Source organism: Leptopilina boulardi, unplaced genomic scaffold, assembly GCF_019393585.1.
Source record: "Leptopilina boulardi isolate dan_hultmark-lab unplaced genomic scaffold, ZJU_Lbou_2.1 LbouV2_150, whole genome shotgun sequence".
Taxonomy (NCBI): domain Eukaryota; kingdom Metazoa; phylum Arthropoda; class Insecta; order Hymenoptera; family Figitidae; genus Leptopilina; species Leptopilina boulardi.
The window spans coordinates 451,595-470,331 of NW_026137697.1; the positions used below are offsets into that span (position 1 = coordinate 451,595).

General features: G+C 22.1%; 1 protein-coding gene across 2 annotated transcripts in view; it reads right to left on the bottom strand.

The window, feature by feature from the left end:
- The window catches only part of LOC127291707 (ras guanine nucleotide exchange factor R-like), a 37,754-nt gene extending 22,691 nt beyond the window's left edge, over positions 1–15,063 (bottom strand). For both annotated transcript variants that reach the window (XM_051320952.1, XM_051320951.1), the window contains exons 1-2: positions 14,902–15,063; positions 14,351–14,631 (exon numbers count right to left, since the gene is read on the bottom strand). In XM_051320952.1, the coding sequence (XP_051176909.1) occupies positions 14,351–14,470 (120 nt within the window). In that variant the 5' untranslated portion in view covers positions 14,471–14,631; positions 14,902–15,063. The remainder of the gene's footprint in view (positions 1–14,350; positions 14,632–14,901) is intronic.
- Positions 15,064–18,737: the final 3,674 nt, after the last annotated feature.

Genomic DNA, 18,737 nt, shown 5'->3' on the forward strand with positions numbered 1-18,737 from the left:
TTAAGCAAAATTGGATTAAAATAATAAGCGTTGCAGCTTATTTTAATGCCTTTTAATTTTCTGTGATAATAACTAATGCCATAGTAACTAATGCCGCAGTAACTAATGCCGCAGTAACTAATGCCGCAGTAACTAATGCCGCAGTAACTAATGCCGCAGTAACTAATGCCGCAGTAACTAATGCCGCAGTAACTAATGCCGCAGTAACTAATGCCGCAGTAACTAATGCCGCAGTAATTAATGCCGCAGTAACTAATGCCGCAGTAACTAATGCCGCAGTAATTAATGCCGCAGTAACTAATGCCGCAGTAACTAATGCCGCAGTAATTAATGCCGCAGTAACTAATGCCGCAGTAACTAATGCCGCAGTAACTAATGCCGCAGTAACTAATGCCGCAGTAATTAATGCCGCAGTAATTAATGCCGCAGTAACTAATGCCGCAGTAACTAATGCCGCAGTAACTAATGCCGCAGTAACTAATGCCGCAGTAACTAATGCCTCAGTAACTAATGCCTCAGTAACTAATGCCGCAGTAACTAATGCCGCAGTAACTAATGCCATAGTAACTAATGCCACACCATAGTAACTAATGCCACAGTAACTAATGTCATCACAGAAAATTAAAAGGCATTAAAATAAGCTGCAATGCTTATTATTTTAATCCAATTTTGCTGATTTTAATACCAAAATTGATTATAAAATAAGCAAAATTGGATTAAAATAATAAGCGTTGCAGCTTATTTTAATGCCTTTTAATTTCCTGTGTACTTTTTAGTAAAAAAGGTTTTTAGTATTCAGGTTTAAAAGTATCGGTAGCATAAATAAAATCCACAATTTTAGCGCGATATTAAGTATATATATATATATAATTATAAATTTTTAATATCCGAATGAAATAGGTCATAAATCAAGAATCATATTTTATAACTAATTTCACAGATTGCTCTTTATAATAATTTTACGCTTAATCCTTATGGTCATCCTTGAATGCATTCTATTCAATTACGTAAAGACTATAGCGGAAGCTATATAGAGACGCAAGCTTCTCCATATTGAAGATTATAAAAAGTGAATGCATATACACTTTTTTCCAAATGGTCCAGACGTAAAAAATTTATCTCATCTGTATACTTGTTTTTTTTTTTTGTAATATCGTATACGCAAAACTTTTTTTTTTTAATAATTTCTAATAATTTTTAATTTTTAATATTTAATAATTTAAATATTAAATAAATATTAATTATAAATATTTATTTAATAATAATAATAATAATTAAATTTAAAATAAATATAAAATACGATTCAGTGTAAAAGAGAATACGAATGGAAATTTCTATATATAAAAGTTGAAAGAAAAAAAAATATATATAATGTAAGTTTTAACAAGAAGGAAGTGAGTTTCCATTTCAATAGAAGATTCGTAATCTATGCGAAATAGTTTAACTGAATTATGATGCCATCCAAACACCGTAAAAGATAAAAGTTCACGTTTAGAACTTTCCCAGTGCTCGCATGTAGGTTCACAGGTATAAAATCTCATGTGATTGTAAAACTGTGACCATTTTTAATGCGATTTCTACATATATCTAACATGTACACATAAAATACATATGTAAAATCTAATTTTTTTTTGAAAAAATCTTTAAATCATATCTAAATGTTGCGCAATATTATTAGTTATTTTCACTTAAAAATTTTTTTTCTTTTTTTCTTTTTGATATTATATAATGTAAAACCCAAAAAGATTTGAATTAGTAAAAAAAAATTTACTATCACAGAAAATTAAAAGGCATTAAAATAAGCTGCAACGCTTATTATTTTAATCCAATTTTGATTATTTTAATACCAAAATGGATTAAAATAATAAGCGTTGCAGCTTATTTTAATGCCTTTTATTTTTTTTTTGTGATTATAAGTAATTTTACTACAATTTAGTTTATATTGAAAAGTTAGTTACTAATTTTAGTATAAATTTTTTTTTTTTAATTAATTTTTGTTATTTATTTTTTTTTTTTCAAGTGTGCCATCATAAAATGTGTGAAATTTTTTTTTTTTTGCATCTCGTTTCACTCTCATATATGCACTATAAACTAAGGAACAATTCGCACGCGAAAGGTTAATTTCTATGCAAACTTTGTATCACTTTCTTCACTCATCACTCTTCAAACTTTCATCATATCTACTCTGATTATTCATATATAAACTGTATAATAGAAAGAAGCAAAAACAAAAAAAAAGAAAAAACTACATTTTATATAAAAACGGGAAAAATAATTGTTTTCAGTAAAAAATTTTATTTAGTATTTAAAATCAAATTTATTTGAAACAAAGGAAAATTTATTCAAAACAAATCAAATTTAGTGAAAAACAAATCAAATTTGAAAAACAAATAAAATTTATTTAATACAAATAAATATTTATTTAATACAAATAAATATTTATTTGGCCTTATTAATTTTTTTATAAATTTAATTTATTTATTATTTATTTTATTTTATTTATACAATTCTAATTAATTAATTAGTATTAATTGATGTAATTATAATAAATCGAAGCTAATACCTACAATAATAATGTAAATTTTTAATTATTATAAATTATTATTATTTAATTATTAAACATTTTTAATTATTATAAATTTTTTAAATATTTTTCTCCGGATGTAATAATTATTATTAAATAACTGTATTTATGTTTCATTTTGAATTTAGTGAAAAATTATATATAAAAAAAAAAATATCCGCAATATAGTCGTATACGAGAAATATATTGATGTATATATGTAATCTAGATATTAATTCTTCTTTTCCCGCGCGCATTCACATATATACGGAAAGTTAATTAAAGATCAATTAAAAATTTAATTTACTGAAAAACCTTTCTCTCAGTGTCAGTTTTAAATGCGGACGAAATAACACGAATATAACAGAGCATTCACCCAACAACTTCTATTGATTATATTGGCCAGTATCAAGGCTTTCTCACGGCATTAAAGATTATTGCGTTCTCCATATACGTTTATATATACATATATATATATATATATATAGACACTTATTCTCACATGCCAATTTGCATTCGTTTTATTTTCCACATATTATGTACAATTCAATAATAAAGGACCTTTAATATAATTAATAATATTGAGAAAAAAAATTTAATTAAAAAAAAAAAAATAAGCAATAACGAAACTTTATAAGGAAAAACTATAGTGAACATAACCTATAAGTCATTGCTTCTAGGGTCCCTTTCTTCGGAGCGCGTCACAAATAAATAAATTGAATATTAAATTATTATTATAATAAATAATACATACACAGAAAAAAAGGCATTAAAATAAGCTGCAACGCTTATTATTTTAATCCAATTTGCTTATAAATAATTATAAATAAATTAATAATAATTAATAAATAATTATAAATAATATAATTATAAATAATTATAAATTTGCTTATATTAATCCATTTTGGTATTAAAATAAGTAAAATTGGATTAAAATAATAAGCGTTTTGTAGCTTGTTTTAATGCCTTTTAATTTTCTGTGTAAATAACAAAATTATTATATTATTAATAATTAATTCTACTATTATTATTATTATTATTATTATTAATATTATTATTATTATTATTATTATTATTATAGGAGGCAAAGAAGCGGAGAGATTATTAATTAATTATTATTAATTATTATACATTATCCCTCACAACAAAAGGATATCCTGAGGATATCCTCAAGATATCCTAAACTAATATAGGATATCCTTAAAACGTCCATATGATATCCTAGGATATCCTGAGGATATCCTTAGAACATCCAAACCGCCGTTACGTAGGATTTGTTTGGGATATCCTGGGGATATCCTGAGGATATTCTAGGGATATTCCAGGGATATCCTAGTGATATCCTGGGGATATTCTTGGGATAAACTTGGTATATCGTTAAAATATTCTAGAAATATCGCTAAGATCTCCCTAGAATATCATTATGATTCAAATTTTTGACTATTTGAGATAGCGATTTTTTGATACAAATAGGTTTCCCGTGATTGTCAATCATCTTTCAATTCAGGGCCTTAAAGTTGATAATTAGAGCATTATATTTAAGCAAAAAATGCGATTTTCGACACTTTAAATTCCTTTTTTTATGGGTCTGACCGAATGAAAAATTTTTTGTTCTAACACACGCACCAAAAGTACATTATAGATATCTTGGAAATACATTATAAATAGGTACATCCAAAAAATATGTTTTCAATTTTTATTTAATTAATTTGTATGTTAGGGTCGGATACCTTATAGGGACATTTTTAGAACGACTCAAGGATATTCTAAACCTTAAGATAATATAGACATACTGTGGATATCCTTAGGACGTCCTAAGGACATCACTAATTATTCCAGGGATATCCTTAGGACGTCCTGAGGATATCCTAATAATATCCAGGGAAATGATTAGGATATCCCTGGGATATCCTTAGATATCCCTAGGATATCCCAACCGCCGCTACTTTGGATATCCTTAGGATATCCCTAGGATATCCAAGGGATGTTTTTGGAATATCCTAGGATATCTGGTGCTGTGAGGGATTAATTATTTTATTAATAATTAATTAATATTAGTATTATATTACTTTTATTGATTAATAATATAAATAATATAATATAAAAAAATAAATATCTATATTATTAATAATTAATTCTATTATCATTATTATTATTATTATTATTACTAAGGGAGGCAAAGACGGAGAGATTATTAATTAATAATAAAATATAATAAATAATGAAAAATTGAATAAAAAAAAATAAAATGAAAAATTGAAACAATTTCTGTCTTCATATATACTCGAATATTAAAAATAATAATAATAATAATAATAAAATTGATATATATATATGAAACAGTTTATGATATATTATGTGTCGTAAGTCTTATTTCCTTTTCAAGAAATATTTATATATTTATGTGTAATCATTGGAATAATATATATAAATGTTGCGAAATCAATTGAAAGCTTGATCGGATGTTCCTTGAACCTTGGTTTTATGGTCGAGGTGAGATCAATGCGAAAGAAAGCCCGAGACGTATAAAACAACGGGTGAAGGTGAAGGATGTTCCGTGTGCTCTCATATACTTTCTCCATAAACATTCGAAAAGAGCATCAAACTGTATACTATATATATATATATATATATTTGTACCGCAATAAGACCCCAAGGCAAATAACAACAGTCCAGCTATACTTTAAGATCAAATCTTATGGTTCACCCATGACTGACCTTTGCATGAGTTGGAATGAGAAATTTTTTTTTCTTTTTTTTTTCTTTTTTCTTTTTTCCGCGACCGTACAGTAAAAGTTAAGTAGATGAAGTATCTAGTTAATTGAGTCAAATTACTTTACTTACTTCTATAGAGACGAAGAAGAAAGTTTCATTATCGTAATGCCATCTGTATATATTTGAAATTTCCTCAAAAAGAGAGAAAAAGAAAAAAAAAAATTGTTTTAATGAAAGCCTACCAGGAAATTATATGCTCATTTTTTGTGTGATTATATATACTTTGGGACAAAATTGATATTCAATTAAATTATTGTATTATTGCAAAAGAGGAATAATATTCGAAAAACAGATTTTTATTCCCATGATTTAATTTGAAAAAGTACAGAATCATATATTTTCCTATACAAAAGGAAAATAGTACTTTTTTTTTATTTTCTAATTTTCAATATTTTTAGGGACAAATTTTCATTTAACTGGGAATTTTTAATTAACTGAATTTTCTACGAAATTATTTACTTATTTATTTATTTGTTATAATAATAATATTAATAATATTATTATATTATTATTATATAATTATTATTACTATATCATTACAATTATATTATTATTAAACTATTTTGATTTTATTATCATTATTGTAATTATCATTATTAAATTATCATTTATTGTTAATTTCCCAATTGTATTCTTTTAGTTTCTATTTTGTTTTAATCGCACAACTTATTTCATTTATAGGATTAAAATTTATAATAAGTAAAAAAAAATAAAACAAAAAAAATATTAATATACACGGAAAAAAATGTTCACCTGGAACAGCGATATGTTTCACTAAAACAGAGAAAGTTTTCGCTATTCTAGAGAAACATATCGCTGTTTCAGATAAAAAATTTTTTCCGTGTAATAAAAAAAAATAATGGAATTGAATTTTATTATTATTATTATTATTATTATTATAAATGATAAATTATTATTTATTTTTTATTAATCATTTATTTACATATTAAATATAATATTTATTTATAATAATTATAATAATTATTAATTTTTATTTATTTATTTATTATTATTATTATAATTATTGTATAAATTAAACTATATTATTAGTTTAACTTATTTGTTAGTTTAATATTAATTCTACTTTTGACATATATGAACAATTTTTTATACAGATTTTCGTTTTGATAACTTTCTCTTTATAAATCACAATATAGTTTTCAAATACATCAAAACATTCTTGAAATTATGATTGACAAGATCACGTAGAAAGTTTATGATATTCTTTATTCTTTGTTATATATTTTTAAGCGTATAAGTACAAGAATAAAAATAATAATTTTTAACCTGTTTAATCAAATAAATAAAATAAAAAAAATGAAAAATGAAAAAAAAAATTCAAAAAAAATTAATAATAATAATAATATAAAAACAAATATAAATAATAATTATAAATAAGTAAATTATAATAAATTAATTATATAAATTTTTCTCTTAACAAAATAAAATGAACAATAAAATAGAAAAAAAAAATTTAGCTACTATTTTACATATAATAATTATATAATTTGCATTGGCGATATATATAAATATATATTTAAAAATGGAATTTAAAACACAATTCCTTATAATATAAAATACACATATATATATGTGGCCCAAAAGGAAGTTGAAGCAGTCCACCGGAAAAAGTGCAATAGCGAAAGTAGATTTTCGATAAAAGTAACATCAATTTAAAATGTAATGAGTACATAATTTTTTGTTAACATTAGAATATAAGATATACATATAGTATATATGTGAAGTATGTAACTTTTGTATTTGATTTTCTCTCTCCACTTGGGAATATATATGAACAACGCTACTTCTTTTTTTATCATTATTATTATTATTATTATTATTATTATTTTCACCGCTGTGAATGAAATCCGTTAATTGTAATATTGTCTGAGAAATTTTCACACACAGACAACTTACATCAAAAAGACATCCTTATTTATAAATATAAGAACAAATAAAAAATTATTTATAAACTTTTTATAAACATTTAAAAAAAAGCCTTAATACATATTATTATAAAATTATTTTTATTTATTTATTATTTATTATTTTTATACTGAAATATTTAAATATAATATTTATATTATTATTATTATTATTATTATTATTATTATTATTAGGTATTATTATTATTATTATTATTATTATTATTATTATTATTATTATTATTATTATTATTATTATATAATTCTTTTGTATAAATAAGATTTTCATAAATCGAAATTAATCATATTTTGAAAAAGTATAATTAATTTATTAATTAATATTAATATAATAATTAGTTAATTTGTTTACAAGTGTTTTTATTATTTATTTTTTGTAAAAAAAACCTTTTGTGATAATAAATCTTTTTTTTTTTTTAATTGCTTTTTTTCCATATAAAGAGTCTTTGATCTCTTATAAAAGTGTATTGTAATAATATTGATTGCTTTATATATATGAGAGTGAAAGGATTTTAATCGTGTAAGCCAGTGTTTTAATCATTGTGTCAACGTTCATTGCATCGTCCGTCAAAGCTAATTACTTTAATCACTCATGCGAATTTATACATTACTTTTAGAAAAAAAAAAAAAAAAAAAAAAATCTCGTCACGCGTGCACTTATTACATCCGTATTTTTATTAAACGTTCACACTGTTATTTTTTTTTTATTTTTTTTTTACATTTCCGATTTTGCAATAATATAATAAATGGATAATGTTTTGAAAAATATATGAGTAATAAATAAGAAGTAAAAATAATTGCTATTTAACACTCTGATGATTCAGAAAAATTCGTTTTTTAAATTTCGAGAAATATATATAATAAAATTCCCTTTTTTTCTATGAAAAATATATAAAAGAATCCAATTATACTTTTTTTTTTTAAATTACCAATTACGCGCTCATTTTGGTAAGAAATTATTTGACGTCAACATTTATGAAAAAAAAAAAATGTTCCTCAATGCCCCAGGCTACTTTCTTATGTCCCAGATAAAAAAAAAAAAAATTCCACAAATGTTTCCTTGTGAAAAAAATTTCCGAATAATTCGAATTATTTCGAATTTCTTATTTCTAATTACATATTTTTTTATTTCTTTCAGTAATATATATATAATTTTTTTTTGTTTTGCTGGCATTACAACGCAATTTTTGAAAAAATTTTATTGGCATTCATAAGTTAATAATGTGAAAGTTCATGTGAATATAATTTGCTTATAAATTTTACATATATACAGTATATATTAACCCCCATAGATGAACCTTGAATGAAAATAAATAAAATTATATCCAAAACTTTCTAATGTCACGTAGGGCATTTTTTTCGAAAAAAAGGAAAAAAATAAAAAGAATTTCCTGTTAAAATTTTTTAGTTTTTTTACATTCTAGATTTAATATTAGATATTTATTTTCTAATGAAATTAAGTTAATAATTAATTTTTTTGCCAAAATAATTTTTAATTATTTTTATATAAATATGCAATTAATCAAAAAAAAAAAAAAAAAAAAGGAAACAGTTAAAATTCCTCTCTCATTCTTTTTCGCTGAGACATTTCCTTTCATTCCCATTATTTGCATAAATCAGGTTTTTAAATTGAATTTTCCTCCCCGAAAAAAAAGAGTGCGAAACTGGTAGCTTCATTTCAATTCAGTCGCGTAACTGATATCTGCTTTAAATTCAAAGGCGATTTTTTTTTTAGAATTTCTTCACATGAAGAAAATTTATACATATTACACAATTGACAATAAAAATTGCGTAAATCCTTGAAACCTTGAAAGTACCTTCAAACAATTTACTGTAAGGTGTGTATGTATAATAATAAATAAATACTATATGTTACTCAAGCGCAAATGGAACAATCTGGAAAGGAGAACCGGGAAATTGTATATATATATATATATATTCACCCACTGACAGAGTGACCCCTGGTGAACTTCATTTTCTACAATCTCTTATATATTCTCTTCCTCATGTTTTATAACGTATTACCTGTTTTCTCACATTTCGTATTATATTTTCTCATCTCTAATTTTTATTCCTCATTTTTTTTTTTTTTTTTTTTTTAAAGTAATATATAAGCGTAACTTTTGCAACTTTGAATTTGCACGATCGGCTCTTATCGGTTATAAAAATTTTTCTCTATAAGACACTACCTGCTTATAATTACTAATTGAGATTTTCTCTTTCATTACTCTCTATAAATCTGAATCAGTAGAAATTTTACTAATTCAATCAGTATTTTTCATTTTAACTGAAGTTTCAGTTATTTTTTGAAATTTACTAATATAATTAGTGAATATGGGGCATTCTATGGGAAATTTTCATTGAAAATTTTTTTTCGTCCGAAACATTTTTTTTTCGAAATCTATATGAAAAATAAGGAAATACGTATTTTTTTATTTTTATATTTGATGATATATAAGTATAAGTAAGTATAAGTAAAATTTTTTATTTAAATCAAATAAAAATTTATTTGAATCAAATAAATATTTATTAGGCTCTGAGACAAATATATTTATATATATATATATATATATATCATTTTTCTACATCCAGAAAAAATGATTTATTTGGACCAAATAAAATATATTTGAGTTAAATAAATGTATATTTGTCTCAGAGCCTACTAACTTATTTATTTGGCGTAAATAAAAATTTTATTTGACAAAAATAAATTTTTCTTTGGCTCAAATAAATTTTTTATTTCAATGAAATAAAATATATTTGCAACAAATAAATGAGTTAGTAGGCACGGAGACAAATATACCATTTCTCTGAGTGTAATAATGTACAGATTATTGTAATTTTAATATTATTGTAACAAAAAAATTGTAATAATATTAAATTTATAGTAATTAATTTTTTATTTCTAAAAAAAAAGAGTTGAATGAAGACAATTTTTAAAATCCCTTCTATTGATATATAATCCTAATAGTGTATATATATTATAAGATACTTTCACAAGCAATGTATATATATATATATAGGTAAAGAGATCTAATTATTGCGTTAGTTGAAAATGATAGCACAACAACTTCTGATGCAGAAGAGCACTCTTCGAATATATATATATACTATGATGTTACATCATTCATGTAAGTGCAAGTGGTGCAACCAGATTTAATCTTCCTGCGCGTAATTGTCGATTTCAAAGAGAACTCACAGTTTCCTTTATAACGTTTAAAATCGACATTTTACGAATCTTTAAATATTTATTTATACACCTAGTTGTCTGTAATTAGAAAATTTAATTTGCATTTACTTTTTCTTTTTTCAAAAGTAAATTTAAAAAAAAAAAAAAAAATTTTTTTGTACTAAATAAAAAATTTTATTTGCGTCAATTAAAATTTTCATTGTGCTAAATAAAATTTTTCTTTGCGCGCTAATTGACATTTTATTTGTGCTAAATAAAAATTTTCTTTGCATCAATTAAAATTTAATTTCTGCTAAATAAAAATTTTCTTTGCGTTAATTAAAAATTTTATTTATGTTAAATAAAATTTTATTTGTGCCAATTAAAAATTTAATTTCTGCTAAATAAAAATTTTCTTTGCGCCAATTAAAATTTAATTTAATTAAATATTATATTAATTAATTGGCGCAAAGAAAAATGTTATTTAGCATTTGTGCTAAATAAAATTTTTCTTCGCGCGCTAATTAAAATTTTATTTGTGCTAAATAAAAATTTCATTTGTGCTAAATAAAATTTTTCTTCGCGCGCTAATTAAAATTTTATTTGTGCTAAATAAAAATTTCATTTGTGCTAAATAAAATTTTTCTTTGCGCGCTAATTAAAATTTTATTTGTGCTAAATAAAAATTTCATTTGTGCTAAATAAAATTTTTCTTTGCGCGCTAATTAAAATTTTATTTGTGCTAAATAAAATTTTTCTTTGCGCGCCAATTAAAATTTAATTTAAATAAATTATTAATATTAATTAATTTGCGCAAGGAAAATTTTTTTATTTAGCACAAATAAAATTTTTAAAAAAATTTCTTTGCGCCAATTAAAATTTAATTTCTGCCAAATAAAAACATTTCTTTGCGTTAATTATAAAAATTTTATTCGATTTAAAGAAATTTTTTATTTAATTAAAATATAAAAAAAAAATTTATTTACACCAAATAAATGGACTAGTAGGCTCTGAGACAAATATACATTTTGATTTAAATCAAATATATTATATATTTGATTTAAATAAAATATTTCTCTGGGTGATATATGCGCAACTGATATCCCTGTATATATTATTATAACACTTATGATTATAATCTAGATTAAAATTCTAGTCACGGAAATGATTTATAAAAGAAATGGAAATCATTTTAAAAGTGACATAAGGAAATTATGCAATTTATAATAATAATAATAATAATAATAATAATAATATACAATAACTTATTGTTCGCCTTTCTTTCTAATACAAAAAAATGATTAATCTCGATTCCCATGACTATCAATGATAAAATCAATTATATTTGCAACATTTTACTATATATATATATATATATAATAGTAGCCTCGAACTCGATCAATGTCAGTAAATTGATCTCTTATCGTTTTTCAATAGATCAATTTTATTTCTTTCACACCAATGATTTGCAAAAGAAAAAAATATTAAATTCCATTATTTTTTTCTTGTTTTTTATTTTTAATATTTTTTTAGTTATATTATAAATTATAATAAAAATTGAGAAATTAACAATAAATAATTACTTAATAAAAATAATTTACAATAATGATAAAACAAAATAAAATAGTTTAACAAATAATATATAATATCATAGAAAAATATTTAATTGATTCAAATAATCGATAACTTCACTATTATCAAATAAATATTTACTTGAATCAAATAATTTTTTTAGTGTAATAATATAATACTAATAATAATAAAATAGTAATAATATAATAATATAATAATAATAATAATAATAAAAATAATAAAAAATAGTAGTAATCATAATTATATTACTAATGTAATAATATAATAATATAATAATAATACATAATAGTAGTATATCTATACTATTTTCTAGAAGTTTGGAAAAAAAAGAAGTAATCATAAAAGAAGACATATATCTCGATTGAGTGAATTTTTAAGTTGAACCATTTTATAAAATTGGTCATAAAAATTCGAATATGAAACAAAATTGGAAAATAGTTTTTTTACAATGATTTTTGTAACATGCATTTAGATCACTTACTTTAAATAAATATATTCATTAAGTAATTACAGGTAAAAAAAAGAGTAAGTGCATAATAAAAAAAAAAAAAAATTCTTAAATGATCAAAGTTGCACACGTAACACTAGGTAATTATATTTTTTTAAATATTATTACTTATAGAAATACAAAATTACTATAATAAAAATTTTTAAATCTAAATCCAGGTAAAATAATTCAAATTGGAGTAAATATATAAATATAGACCAGGGATTTAAAAAAAAAAACAAAATTAACGAAACAAACCAGAAAATCGTAAAAACTTGTGCGGTCACTAATTTTTTTTTTTTTTTTTTTTTTTTTCATTCACGTCACTTTTGTGCGGCTAATAGACACTATAATTATTTTTGCCGCTCGCGGATTTTACGTTTACAAAATACGTATATATGACAAATAATTAAAGGAACAAGATTATTGAAACTAGGTGAAAGTTGGCGTATTTTTATTTTTCACGTTTTTTTTTTTTTACAATATATATATATATACCTATATTGGTCAAACTTTGCGTTAATCAAACAGAGTGTCAATAACCATAGTAGCGTCAAACGTAAATTGTTAACTTCCAAGGAAAAAAAAAAAAACAATGGGTTATTGTAAAATTAGAGAAAAAAAATTGCTATTGTACACACTGAAGTCTCGTTAAGAAAGAAAAACAATCAAAATCAAACAATTTTTTTTTTCCTTTTTGACAGAATACTTTTATTATTTAAACAAGCGGGCGATAATTCAAATATATTTTTTATGTAACGATCATGTCGAGAAAACGAATATTTTTATTTTGAGAAAATATACACACAGAGAAATGATTTATTTGATTTAAATAAAATTTTATTTGATTCCAAGAAAATTTTATTTGATTTAATGAAAATTTTATTTGATTCCATGAAAATTTTATTTAATTCAATGAAAATTTTATTTGATTTAAATAAATTTTTTACTTGATTTAAAATAAATTTTTTATTTGATTTAAATAAATTTTTATTCGATTCAAATAAAAAATTTTATTTACCCCAAATATAAATGGGCTGAGATAAAGATACATTTATTTATAAATCAAATATATTATATTTGGTTCAAATAAAAACGTTCCTCTGGGTTTTAATCTTTGTTAATATTTAAAATTTTATTTTTATGTTGGAAAAAAATAGAATAATAAAAAAAAATCGGAAATTGAATAATTTTTTTTTTTATGAATATTATGGAATAAATAAAAATAATACTTAATAAATTTTTTAAATTAATTCTAAATTAATTTAGAAATAAAAATTGTAAAAAAAATGTAAATATGAATAAATAAAAATACCATAAAAATATATTTCATTTCATTTCATTTCATTTATTAAGTTAACGGGACATGCCCTTTCGTACAATAGTACTTATTATAATATAGATACAAACTTGTATATAAAAAATATAAATATAATTATAACTAGGTTGGTGCATTTTAGTTATTATTTAGTATTAATCTACATAATGCCGAGGTGAATCTTGTTAAATTATTGTCAAATAGGTCTATTTCGTTAGAAATTGAATTAGCTTCTCTACTAAGTCTATCAATTAAAGCATTGTTCCCATAGTTTGTTCTATGAAATGCTACAGAAAAAAGTAAGTAATTCCTTGTTGTTCTTACTGGAACGGACAAATTTATTAATGACAGAAGAGAAGGACACTGAATAATTCCGTTTAATAGTCTGTACAAGAAACTTATATCCGCATAAAGAAACCTTGAGGAGACCAAAGGGATATTTAATATTATTTATTATTAAATTTATTATTATTATTTTTCTAAAATAAATTATGCGACTTACGTTGTGTAATTGCGATAAATCCGAAGAGGGTAAATTCGGGGGATTCGCTTCTCCCAATGCATAATCAGAATGCAAAAGTAATAACGTCCACAAAAAACACACCACGTATTTTCGCTTCATTATTGTAATTTTTCACAATTTTAGAAGAAAAAAAAAAATTTCTAATAATTTGCTTTCACACTTTTTATATTTTCAATCACCACTCTTTTTTAAAGTTTTTTAAATTAACATTCCATTGATAATAAATTAATTTTTCTCTTTCTTCTTAAATGTTTTTTTTTCTAAATTAAATCAAAAATTCACTTTTATTCAATAAACAAATATTATAAAACAAAAAATTGTAATTAAATATATTTTTAAAAATTATAATTAATTTTTATTTTTTATTGAAAAAAATTGCAAAAAAAAATTGAATTAATTTTTATTACTGTAAATTTTTAATTAATTTATTTTTTTGCTAATTTTTTTGCTAATTTTTTTTTTTTTTTTTTTTTGATAGAAAATTACGATTTTTAGTAATTAGGAGAAACAGAAGTAAATATTAAATGAACCTTCGTGAATAAAGTAAAAAAAAAATTTTGCTGAAAAGAAATTTTTTTGAGGACAAAGAAGGAAATATGAATTTATGAAAAAAAAAAAAAAAAAACCATATATATTTATAAACGAGAGGATTTCGCGGTTCCCTGAACTTTCGACAGTGCGAGGACGGGTTTGAAACTGCAGGAGATCGGAAAACGTCCGAGAGTTTTACTTCTTGTGAGGGAAGACTTTAAAACACCTGGTGGGAGATGGATATAGATAGGACGATGGTGAACGTGAAAGAACTCGCCCACTCGTAATACATATATATATATATATATATATATATATATATATATTCCTTACAATTTCTGTCTCAAATCCTTCGAGATATATACACTTTTATAGACATTTCTCGATTTCTGATTTTGAATTTCAAAAAAAAAATTTATTAAAAAATTTTATTCCCTTCAATTTTGGCGTTAGAAAATATTTTGTCAAGATTTCTTTTTCAAAAATAAAAAAATACTTTCGCATAGGAAAAAAAATTAAAATAATTAATTATAATAATAAATAATAAGAATAATAATAATAATAATAAAATAGTAAAAATAATAATAAATAATAAAATTCTTCAAAGAGAAAAAATTTTTGATTGTAAAATTTCTTTGCTAGTTAGAACAATAATTAATAATTAATAATTAATAAAATAATAAAATAAAAAATTTTCTTTGAGAAAAAATTTTTTTACCGATTGTATAAAATTTCTTTTGTATAAAAATTTTTTCTTAAAACAATATAATTTTCAAGGGGCGTTTGACCATCAATTTTATATAACAAGCCATTGATATATAATTATCATTATTTGTAACAATCGATTTTTTTTATTTTTTTTTTTTTTTGCATAACAATTTTTTATTTATTATCGAATTTTTGTTATAATTTTATTAATATAATATTTAAAATTATATGCGTGAAGAAAAAATATTAATATCGGTTGAAGGACATGGAAAATATATTATTTAACAGAATATTTAAAAAAAAAAAATAAATAAGACATAGAAAAAAAATTCAAAATAGGTACGAAATTATGTAAAAATAATAAATAAAAACTTAAAAAAATTAATGTGTTATTAAAACATTTTTTAAAAGCAAAAAAAAAGAAAATCAATTATAGCATTTTATTTTACGTGTCAAAATCTTTTTTTTTTTAAATTACAAATAATTATTCTGTCCGCATCGTAGTTTTTATACTATAATTTGAAAAATATATATAAATTTTGTGAAAGTAAATTTTTTTTCAATACTCCAAAAAATAATTATTATTCTCACAATTGTTTCTTTTTCTAATTATGTCTTTCACACCATTTTTTACTATAATAATATTATAAAATATTTATATTTTATACAGCTTCAAGAATATTGATTCTATATATATTATAAAATTATTACGAAACTTCATTAAGAGAAAAAAATCTCATTACTTTCCTATATAAAAAAAAAAAAAAATTTTTTAACTGGCGTATTTACATTTCTCTCATCAAAAAGTTATATACTCTCAACTTTCACTGAGTCGAAATTTTTAGAAAAATTTTAAATGAATTTTTTTTTTTTTCTAAATTTAAATATTCTTTTACTGTAATAATAATTATTGATGAGTATAAGAAAAAAAAACTATATATAAAAAAGTAAAAAAATATTTACATTAAATAATATACCCAATGGGAAACTGCCACGAGTAACCATTGGCGTATTAATGGCCCAATGATGGGAGCCAATGAAAAAACCATTGGCGCCCAATAATGGACCATTATTGGTAAAGTCATGGGCTGTCCACGCCGATGCCAATGATTGGCAACCATCATTGGCAAATTATTGGCAACCAATAATTAGCCAATATTAAAAATTTTAATAATAATTTAAAAAATCAATAATTTAAAAAAAAATTTATATTTTTATTATTTTTTAATAGTTATTATTATTATTATTTTATTTTTAATAATTAAATTAAAATAAAAAAATGGTCATCAAAGTATTAGTGAAACTATTTCTTCCAAAAAAGAGTTTGTCTCAAATCCAATTAATAGGAGAGACATCGGGCAGAAAAAAATTTCGACGAGAAAAAAATTTTAGATCACTGCTTATATACCAATCAAGTGGCATCTCAACTGCGAGAAACAGTGATGTTCGCCCTCCCTTTGCGGCGTTGAGTGAACTAAAGTCCAGAGCTGAGCCATCAGCGCAGCGCGGGAACATTTGAAAAATTTGATTTTATTAGATATTTTATTTTATTTTAAATATGACAAATAATTAACTTAATAAATAATTAATGTCATTAATAATTATTAATAACATAATGTCATACTTAATAATTCGTTAATTATTATAAAATAAAATATCTAATAAAATCAAATTTTTTAAATGTTCCCGCGCTGCGCTGATGGCTCAGCTCTGGACTTTAGTTCACTCAACGCCGCAAAGGGAGGGCGAACATCACTGTTTCTCGCAGTTGAGATGCCACTTGATTGGTATATAAGCAGTGATCTAAAATTTTTTTCTCGTCGAAATTTTTTTCTGCCCGATGTCTCTTCTATTAATTGGATTTGAGACAAACTCTTTTTTGGAAGAAATAGTTTCACTAATACTTTGATGACCATTTTTTTATTTTAATTTAATTATTAAAAATAAAATAATAATAATAATAACTATTAAAAAATAATAAAAATATAAATTTTTTTTTAAATTATTGATTTTTTAAATTATTATTAAAATTTTTAATATTGGCTAATTATTGGTTGCCAATAATTTGCCAATGATGGTTGCCAATCATTGGCATCGGCGTGGACAGCCCATGACTTTACCAATAATGGTCCATTATTGGGTGCCATTATTGGAATTATATTGGCATCCCTGGCTCCCATTATTGGGCCATTAATACGCCAATGGTATTTTTCCCATTGGGTAATTACTATCGAAATAACAAATATTAATTTTTGTGACAATATTTCATTTTTAGACAATAAATTTTAATATGATAATTATTTTTTTTATAATCTGTAAAATTCTTTCTTAATAGTATAATTAAACTATAAAAAGTTAATGTTCTTTAAAAGTAGAATTATTATTTTGAATAATAGAAATGTATTTTATACATAGAAAATATTATATAATTTTTGCATTATTTCACAATTAGATATATTTATCATTTTTTTTTTTTAGATTTATAATCTATATATAATATTGTATTTTGTATGCGTGAAAAATAATAATAAAAAATTATAACGTGGGAAATCTATATCGTTTATATATATATATTATTATTATATAGATTTAAATCTACACTCTCTGTAGTAACAAGAAAAGTCCTGTATATATAGAGAATGAATTATTTGTATTGGTATAAAGAGATATTATCTTAAATCGAAACTAAGTGCTTCTACTTTAATACATATTACTTTCTTCATTTAGCAGTGACTTGTAAATAGATACATCGTAAAGAAAGATGTAATGACAGACATTTTTTTTTTTTTTTTTGCCAACAAGAATAATTTTTTACAAAATAATTACAAATTACAAGACATATTTTTTTTTTATCAACTAAGAATAATTTTTTACAAATAATTTTTTTTTTTTTGCAACTAAGCATAATTTTTTTAACTAATAATTACTATAAGATATTTTTTTCGCCGTAACAACTAAGAATAATTTTTTATTAATAATTACTGTAAGACATATATTTTTGCCAAATAAGAATAATTTTTTACAAATATAATTACAATATATATTTTTTTGCAAACAAAAAAATATTATTAATTAATAAATATAAATGAAATTAATAAACAAATTAAATATTAATTAAAAAATTAAT